Source organism: Echinococcus granulosus (genome assembly GCF_000524195.1).
Source record: "Echinococcus granulosus chromosome Unknown EG_S00003, whole genome shotgun sequence".
NCBI classification, from domain to species: domain Eukaryota; kingdom Metazoa; phylum Platyhelminthes; class Cestoda; order Cyclophyllidea; family Taeniidae; genus Echinococcus; species Echinococcus granulosus.
The window spans coordinates 239,410-249,474 of record NW_020170383.1 but is presented as its reverse complement, the minus strand read 5'-3'; the positions used below and the strand labels follow the sequence as shown (position 1 = coordinate 249,474).

Sequence of the window (10,065 nt, the reverse complement as noted above, 5' to 3'; positions counted from 1 at the left end):
CAAGTTGGGTGAATTAAAAGCTTTTTGACTTGTTCTGATTGATTTTACTGTGTTTGTGGGTGCCTGAGTTGGAAGCGGATGGGGATGGCATTGACAGTATCCATTTTTGCAATCAGCAGTGTTGTACCGGCGACGTCGATATCGTCTGTGGGGGCAGCATTTGACAATATGCAAAACCCCATGGTGCTAGCAGAGGAAGGCGTTTATTCGCTCTTGATAGCAGAATGTAGGGCATTGAGATGCCGGCTAGAGTTGGACAAATTGGGTTTCTGTGGGGTGGAATGGTTGGGATGATATGCGGCATCGACCTCGGAGTTGTCTCGGTTCCCTGACTGATTCAAGGTGGTGTCACGATGCGGATTGATTAAGCATCAAAACGCCTTGGCAACTGCCTCGGACGTGACATTTTGATTCCTTTCCAGAAGATTCAGCAACCGGGCACGAAAAGCTGGAAATTTGGACAACTGAAGACAGCAGATGAAAGTGAGCAATTTGAACTGATCGACGGATTAAAACTTTAAATTGAATTGTTGGCATGCGCGGTTCACTCTCCCAACGTGAATCAGAAAACCAACAGCCTCATCCACAACCAGTTACAAGCGTTTGCATCGCATACCGAAAATAGACGACAGTTCACTAAAGTGCATTTGTAGGGACTTCACTGTCTCCCCAAAAGTGCGGTCTTGTGGATTTCGTGGAAACGTCAAGCTGTGGTAGTGACTGAATTTTCCTGAAATCGGTTTGGGAAGTTGAAGATCAACCTTTAATCATGAATCAAACGTGAATCCTCCACTGCATCACAGTGGAAATCTACTACGCTATTAGCAATTCCATTGGTTGATGGTGCCGAGTTTCACGAGTGGCTGAACAGGCGGAATATATTAAAATCTTCATCAACTTTAATCGTTCTCCGAGTGATAGTTTAAGTTTTGAAGGAATCATGATCTGAACACAGAGTCACCAATTGTCGTTTATATGCACGAGCTTGGGTCCTGTCGAGTTCCCAGCCGGAGCAATCAGTAGGTAAGACTTCGACATAGCTGTCTTTAGGTTACTGACGTGTATGAGTAAGGAATGTTTGAATGTAATAGTCGGGTCGTTCTTATTTTATGCTACTTTGCGGCCACTTCAGCCACCTGCAGTTCGACCTCTACGCCGGTGGCGGGAAGTATGACGCCAGTTCCAGTCATTGACCTGCAGAAATAGCGTAAGCGTTATAAAGACACGATCACTAAACACGTAGTCGAATGTGGCCGACCGAGACAAATCGTTACTGTGCCTCCATATCATTGGCAGAATCATCAAATGACAGATGGTCATGGATAGTTAATCCAACTCCATCTATTCGACGCCGCGTCATCGGCATGGGTGGAATGAGTCAGCCAGGGCAACACAACACCCAGCAAAACAAAGTACAGGAAGCCTGAGATGTAGAGAGATTCAAAGGATATGCAGGCAAAAAACGGGAGTTAATTTACAAGTGGTTCTAGGTGCGTACCGAAGAGGGGAAATGAGAAGCACTGTAGCATCAAAACGTCCGTTAAGAATCAGAATGGCATAGAAATAGAGCACTTATTTCAGTTCAAGGCGATGGTTCGTTAGCTTGGCAAGAAAACAATAAACAGTGAAGTCAATGCATTGGAACGGCCAGAGAGACTTTTAAATACCTTGCATTTTTTTCTGAATAGCCTGATCGGGGAATAATGGTCAGTACATTCTAGGCTTAAATGATCGAGGACAGGTAATAAAGTTGACTGCATGACATTCAGCAGTGTGGACAACGATGACTCATTTCGAGGTGAGGGGACTCATAGAGGGTCGAAAACAGCTGGTAGTAGGGGCAAGGAGACAATATTAATGCCAAATAATCAGCTCCAAACTCGGAATTGGAAAAAAAAACGAGTCACTGTGCTGTGGGTACGTATACAACGTCCAGAACGCCTGTCCCTTCCTCCAGCTGCGATTCAAGATTCCTCTTGCAAGACAAGGTGAAGCGGAAACGTGAGAGTTTACGTGGCAAAATGATGAGCCAGTGACTTCCATAACACCCAAATAAAGCAAGTATCTCGCCTCTAAACGTTCTTCGCCCCTATTGATCTGAAAAAACTTTAAAGACTACCATTAACAGAATAAGCCGAATGGGTAAAGCAAAATTGGAGATGAATATCATGCTTTACGAAAAAAATGAAAGAGTGGTGCATTCCTAGCTGCTCTTTTTTTCCGATTAAATTGAGAAGATAAAATTCAACCGCACAAAAACTTGGCTAGCGTTTATTCTTCTGGGAATTTGCATCAGTGATTTCAAACCTTCGCATCAAAAAATTGTTTACAGCGCTCTGGACACGTACAAAGGCTACAGTAGATACCACCTTTCGGAGAGCCATCACAAACGGTCGAAAAGCACAGAACTACTCATTAGTGGGAAGGAGACGTTAAGCACGAAGCGTGAGCCCGTTTCAACTCCCCATTCGCAATTCAAATACCATATTAGGGAGAACCCCCTTTGAGGGAAGCTGAAAAAAGGACGTAATTTTTACACAGAAATCCTAGATGCCGGAAATTTCTCATCTCTAAGACAGTAAGACTTCATTCACATGAGCAATACATACAGTAAGGAGGGAGAAAGAAGCCGCCCGGGTCTGCAAACAAAACCGTTTTCGCGACTTTTACACGTGGGATTGCACTCCAGAAATGCAAATCGCGTTGGATAAATGGTAACGGAAAGCCAGTGTCGGAACAAAAAAACGACGAAACATAAAACCCTACTCACCCCACCTTTTGATTATTCAGGTTAGTTATCAAAGAAATACCATATGGATAAAGCAACACCTAAATAATTAAACCAAACTCCAGAGTAGAGTCAAGCACCCACGTTGTATCAGAGAGGAGGGAAATGTGTCGGTAGTTGATATATTTGGTGCCATCCCTCATTGCGACAGCAAAACTCGACCATGTCTTGTGTTTCCCTTAAATTCACACTACTCCGATCTCCAGACATATATCACCGCAAATCTCAAGCCTGCAATGTCACCATCGCCCCATTGATGCAAATAAAATAGCCATAAGGAAAGGAGATTCGGATCCCAAAAATCCAAGGCATCGAATATGCCCACTGCAATGGTTACTGGTTAACGCCCATCCATCTGTGGGTTGGGTGCGAAATGCCGTGTCGGGGTTTAAAATTAATTACCAACTAAATCTGAAGTTTTTCCAATCTTGCAACTAAACGCAATACCTTTCTGGAGTAAGTGAAGAGATGGAATTTTAATCAAGACAGTAAAATAACTAAAATTTTAGTAATGAGAGAAGAACCTTCACAATAATGAAGCGGTGAGAATACGATACCATTAAATGAACGATTCAGATACATTTCGTAACTCAAAACGATTTATGGCGTGTTGACTGTTTATGGAGCAAAATCTTACCAAACGATTCATGATTAACCAGCATTTTTGCTATTTACTATCAGATCAGTCGCCTTTGCGAAAGAAACACTATGGTGTTTGTGATAATGCGCATATATGGTTGACTAAGGCTAAAGAGAATGAACAATAGTGACGTCCGAAAAAAAGGGTAAACTAGCATTAGTCGAGGTAGAGTGGACAGTTGTAACTACAAGGCAAGGCCATCAAAACACCAAGCCAATAAAAAAAAGTAAGGGAAACAAATACTGAAAATTGGCACAAACCCAACATGAGAAGGCCGCACGTGTGAATCGAAGGATGTGAGTGGGGCAGCGGAGCTCCACCGCAAACAATAACCTGAACGTGACCACCAAGGAGGGCGCGAACTTTGGAGAAGAACAGCATATCCCAAATCGTGTTTTTGGAAAAGTTGAATCTACAGTAAGGACTTCAAGTAAGCAAACGTTGACGTTCTAATCCTACCGTGCAGCATGCATCAAGCTACATACTTGTCCACACGATTAATTTTTGATGCAACGGCCATGGCAAAAAGGCGTTGCTTCAATTCAGAATTTTCAATCTTCTTTTGAACACCCTCATATATTCGCAGCAGAATTCGTGGTACTGCGGTCCATAGCGTGGGTTTCAGTTGTTTAGCATCATCAAATAGGAGACGCGGTTCACCCGAGTAAAAACCGATTCTGCCTCGATTGAAGATCGTGAGGAGCTGTGGAAGAGACCAAACAAAATATGAGACCCTTGGATATTGAACTTGATCAGGCAACGAAGCCTTCAGCAAAGAGAAGAATACGAAGAAACAGGACCCCTGTTACAACCAATGTCAAGTCAGAATTCTGATAACAAGTGTTACCTGATTTCCACCCACAAACATACGATAACAGGAAGAGAGTGAGTTTTATAAACATAAATATGTGCGACGGGGGAGGGAGGAGACACGCCGCATGCGAAGTCAAATAACTGTATATTCAAGTTAATAATTTCAACATTGAAAATGCATGCCAAACGTCGGTTAATTGTTTGTATAAATGAGCCTCAACACAAGGTGAAACGCTTGATAAGCAAACATGAAAAGGGATTAAAGGAGTCACCGCCGGAGCACGCGTGGCAGCAAATAGGCCGCGTGATTTAATGGAATGGGATCATAAATTGACTCACGATAAACATTTGCTCGAATATGTGAGCCATGGGAAGATAAGATAGGTAGACTCCATCTTCCGTTATAATCTGAAAGAAGGAGGGAGTAAATTAGTGGGTTTCATTGTCACAAGTAGGTCTGAGGGCCAATAAACACAATGAATTGCTGAAAAGTGGCCCCTCATTATTTCGGTAAGGGGTAGACCAAGCGCTATCGAGAAGGACCAAAATCAGTGGGCAACTTTATACACCCCGATAGCCCAGAACCACTGGCATTATGTAGTGATAATTTTGTTTTTTCCAGAATTGACAAGGCGAATTAAAATTGCAGGGGAAAGTACACTCAAACGCCCATACTAAAAATGCACCCATACACACACACGCTTCCTGATCTACGATTAAAGACACACTGATGAATCACAATGTGGAAAAATATTCACGAACCGGGTAAAAATGCAGCACAGAAATTATTCTCAAAGTGGGACAATAGAAATGGATAGATTTGGTTACTCCATAAGCTTTCAGTGCTTCTTTTTGTGACCACCCATAGGCTGGATGGCAGCAAAGAAAGTTAAATGGGTAGATGTGAACAAATTCAAAACATTAACACATTCATAAGCTTCGCCAATTTTCTTCGGATAAGCATCGAAATGAAATCAAGCCAGGCATCCAGCTCATCGAACAATTGGATAAGAATTTGCCATTTCATAAAAGCCCAAAAATGATGAAGACAACGGGGAAAAGAAAGAGACACTTTTCATATTCTAGAAGGCTTAATAAGACTTACATCTCTACCACAGTTAAGAATATTGTTGTTTAGGCTTGCCAACATCATTCGATTGGTAGCCATTACACCTTTTGGAACGCCTAAAATTGAAAGGAAGAGATGATGCATCAATTTTAATCCCATAAAGCCGCAACAAAGTTTCTATGGTAAGATATTTGAACGGGAGAACACACACAGTAAGCAAGTGAAATAATATTATTGGATGTGCACACAACTAGGAACTACTGCGCTCATCGGACAGGGCTTTCAGTAACATTACACAAACAACCCCATGATTAAGCTAATAAAGAAAATTCTTAGCGTACCAGTAGTGCCGCTTGTGTAGCAAATGAGAACAAGGTCGTCTGGTTCAGAGGGCTAAAGAGGACAGAAAAATGAATGATCTGATAAAAAAAACTCATTAATAGTCCAGTTTAACGTTGGAGGCTGGCTAATAGAGCGGGGATTAGGTAGTCACTAAACCTTATAATTCGCGATTCGTAAGCTCGAAAGCAGACCTGCAGTGGGTCAGTGAAATGGGACTAGGTGACAGCCTAATACTCAGCTGTCATGGTCCAAAACTTCCCCTTACACATCAGTTTAGAGGGAAGAACCGCACAACTCCAAAACCAAGGAGGCTGCGCAAACAAGGCACGGGGAAGTAGATGGCGCCAGCTTACGTGTAGTAATTAAACCGTAGCAATTGCTTTTAACAAAGTGGGTGAACTCAAACGCACACACATGCCTGCAAAATCGCGAAATTATAAGCAGAAAGTGGAAGGAGACGTGGTGAATCGCGTAGAGATGAGAGCTACCATCGCACACGGCGTTAATGTGTGCAAAGCAAGAAAAAAAACAAGACACGAAAGTACGGAAGAGCACAATTTCATCTCACTAATGGAATTTCAGTGATAAAGTGGGAATGGTGTAAATACGAAACGCCACGGAAGAAGGATGCGAATCACCACACCCGTGTTGGAAGCAGAATGCATGAGAGGAGCGATGACCACAACGCGAACATTGAACCACGAACGTGAGAGTTTGAAACAGACAGAAAAATGGAGCGAATGTAGGCAAATTTTGAAAGGCTTTCTGAACCCAGTAGGTCAACGAAAAGATCTAAATGGAAGACTCAGTTAATTGAATGCGATAAGCATGCGACACTTCAAGAGGCTCAAATTCACAAACATTAGAGATTGAATTCCCAGTTATCCAAGGGCAAACAAAAGCAAAGCTTCAGCAAAGCGGCAATAGGTAAGCATTTCTAAAGCAGAGTTGGTGTGAAAAGAAGTCCAGATAGGCATTCTCGAAGAAAAAGTTCCAGTAAACTCTTCAAATTTACTTTGAAGAAAGAGCTTGAATGAGAAGCTTCAAGACAGGTTAAATTATGCAACCACTAAAGTAAAAGAAAACCGAAGCTAAAAATAAATGCAAAGCCCATTGGGGCACTATGAAAAGATAGATGAAAAACATTGAAGCAGAGAATTGAAAGTTTTAAAGCTGATTACGCAGCCTCTGCGTAGGCAAGATCTCCCATGGCGGACTTTTTGACCCCAGTAAGTCAGCAGAAAGTTGGAAACGTACTCAAGCATTCGACCATAAGAAGCACAACAGAGGCACGCCAAGAAACAAAATTGCATACATAGAGGGGGGGGGGGCATTTGGAAAACTTGGCAGTAAACAAAGAGGACTTTAGTAAAGGGAAAAAAAGACGCCTCTAAATGGACGTTTTTGACGAAGAGTAGCGTTACGATTGTGGAACACTGCTAAGTCAGTATGATAAGGGTGATGAAGGTTTCCAAAAGCATCTACATATGTCGACTCAGAACGTCTTAAATTAGTGGAGTTTCACATAAGGCGAGTCAATTGTTCCTCCATGTGAACAAGTTCCCCAAAGACTAAAATAGTGAAGGTAGATAAATTTTGGTTAGCTTTCTAGCCACCATAGATCAGTGTATGACGGAAGCTAAAGGAAGGAGGTAGAAAGGGTGGAGTTCAGATCTTGAAATGGGGAGTGACAGGAGAGTACGAAGCAAGGAATGAACAGAGCCGACATACGTTAACGGGAGCCATCTGCGAACTGGAAATTTTTCAAATGGCATCAATGAATTAATTTCTACAAGCATCATAATTTTGACAAAACGGCCAATGCAGGATGCAAATATGAACAAACACAGAACCTACGTATATATAAATATAGTTACTCTCAAATGCGAGCACCCTCTCCAAAGACAGACAGACAGACCGACCGAGGGCATATACCAACACAGACCAGCTTTTGATCTTAATGAGTTAGTACATGCCAGGCACTAAATATTTACAGTGAAGTCACCCAACTTAACCCAGTAAAAATGACTAAATGAGGAGCCTAACTAGCACAGCAACATGGGGAAAATGGGCATATCCAAATGCCCTATGCATGCTGGCTGGGAACGAACACTGAGAAAGTAGAAATCACCTTTAAAAGATGGAAAGAAGGGAAACTGTCCGAGCATCACAACTTCAACTAAAAACTAGCAAGGCAGCATGGAAAGGGAGATGAAAGCTCTCAAGCAACTGCCTGTAAATATTGGAAATTCGAAATCTGGAACAGATTGAGTCAACCCCACGTGTGGGAACAAGCCCAATGCGCCAAAATCAGCTCAGCCAACAGTCCCATCGGATGTATCTGTCCAAACCGGACACACGCGGCCGTGCGTTCCCGCGTGGCGTCATACTCTACGTCCTTGAGACCAAACAACCAACCAGGGCACACAATGGAAGACAGTGGGTTGATGGTAGGAGCCTTAAAAATAGTGGGAGGGAGGACGCGAGAGGTGGAGGATAGGGTCGTGCAAAACCAGACTTTGAATTACGATGGTAAGAGAGTGGGAAAAGCACGAATTTACCGTTGTTTCCAGAGGGGAGGCCTCACCACGAATCTAAAAGGTTAAAAAGAAAAACATTACGAAAAAGTGAAGGTCAGGAAATAAGCAAAACTGCACACTTTCATAGACTTACTAAAATATCATTAAAGGTGAAGACTTGAATGCCATCTCCGGCCCTCGCCTTAAGTGCAGTGAGATCGTCGTCAGAGTTCATTATGATGAGGTGTTTAACAAAAGGAATGGTTTCTGCTAAGTTCAACAGTTTGAGAGCCTGAACTGCCGTGTCACACACCACCACAGAGAGCTCAGCTAGAAAATAAAAACCAATAATAATGCAAATCCGTCATACGCTGGAGACTAGCCAACACATCTTTCGTTAGATTAGTTAGCCGCCAATGACCCTAATGCAGCCGTAAATTCAAGGCGAGAAGATAGCCTTGCCAAGAAATGTTGAAGCATAAGGCGAGAGAATGACCCAGTGTACCATTCAGGGGAGTTGGATCCATAGCTCAGACAACTAAGAACCTACTTTGTTTACAGATGTACAGTAAAGCCTCCTCTCCGAACGTATCGAATAGTGGAACTGTGGTAAGTTTGTATGAAAAACAGGCGTACTCCGAGATGAACCACTGAAATCGAAAACAGTAGGTAAAGAGGAGAGTGTGATTTCCAGGCAAATTGTGGTGGGATAAAAAAAGTATTCCTGGAGGCGATATCGAGGGAGAGTGTAATATTACTGGGTGTATCCATTAATATTCCCACAATACAAACATAGCTCGATTAAATTACAAGAAACCGCAAGTAGAATTTTCATTACCTCAGGTCGATTTTTTCCATAAATCCCGACGCATTTAAACGGTTCTGAGGAGAGTGAATCTAAAGTCCGAAGACCTGAGCCAAACTTCTTAACGGTAACATAGACCTCGTTGAAAGTTCGCCAAACATAAGGAGATGTAGGAGTGACATGAGTGCCGAGAAATGGACGGTCGCCTTATAAAAAAGGAACAAAGTGACTACAAACTAGGAAAACTTACACAAAACAAGACCGTAACAAAGGCAACAACACAACTCTTCTGTTTGGCAATGCAGGGAATAAAAAAGCTACTTACCTCCCAAACTCATGGCTTCTTTGAATAAATCATGCACACATTTGGACCCATTTCCGAGAATATTGGGCAAAACACAATCTTTATAGGACGGGTTTACACGAATTCCACCCTATTAAGCAAGAAATGGTTTTAGCGGGATTAATTTAACTTTTGGGGTTGCGTAAAGGCAAAACTCACTTCTAAAGTGTAAGCATGATTTTGGATACCGGGTTTATAAGAACTAGTGCTACTCGAAGACTTGAACATCTGAATGCTAAAATAGAAAACAACAAGTTAAAGATAGCACTACAACTGAAGCAGAATCTCAAATGATGGCAAATAAAAAACATTCTATGGAAACAAGGGATAGAGTAACCAGATCCTTGCGTAACTTGGGTTCACGGAATTCCTAAAATGAACTATTGGACGACTTAAAATACAACAATCAAGTAAATGGGTCGCAATGAAATGTGTTATAGAAATTATGATGAAGTCCGAAAAAGGTGACTGAACCCACTAAAATGACTATTAGACAGATAAAGTTGGGTTAGCAGCCAAACTGTGCCAAAATTCAGACCACAATCGGAAGTAATAAGTTCTGGTTCTATGCTACAGGGCAGGAAGCGCGATAAAGGCAACCTAGAACTCAATTAAACCACATGCTTCTTCGTTAAATCAAAACACACCGAAAAAATAGTAGATTTCCACATTTGATACAGCATTTTATACGTTCCATTAAAACAAATGAAGTAAATGCAAAGACTAGCCAACTCATAACGGCACAA

The 10,065-nt window shown here is 42.1% G+C and overlaps 1 protein-coding gene across 1 annotated transcript; it reads right to left on the bottom strand. All coding sequences in view use genetic code 11, as the record gives it.

Moving 5' to 3' along the window:
- Positions 1-3,535: 3,535 nt before the first annotated feature.
- EGR_00707 (Long-chain-fatty-acid--CoA ligase 5) lies at positions 3,536-9,314 on the bottom strand (the record flags this gene model as incomplete). The annotated part of the gene is made up of 11 exons (XM_024489956.1): positions 3,536-3,612; positions 3,689-3,840; positions 3,914-4,131; positions 4,581-4,649; positions 5,347-5,426; positions 5,652-5,703; positions 8,214-8,246; positions 8,326-8,501; positions 8,722-8,821; positions 9,010-9,182; positions 9,302-9,314. The coding sequence occupies 11 exons, from the start codon at positions 9,312-9,314 to the stop codon at positions 3,536-3,538; spliced, it is 1,143 nt and encodes a 380-aa protein (XP_024355359.1).
- Between the last annotated feature and the right edge of the window lie 751 nt (positions 9,315-10,065).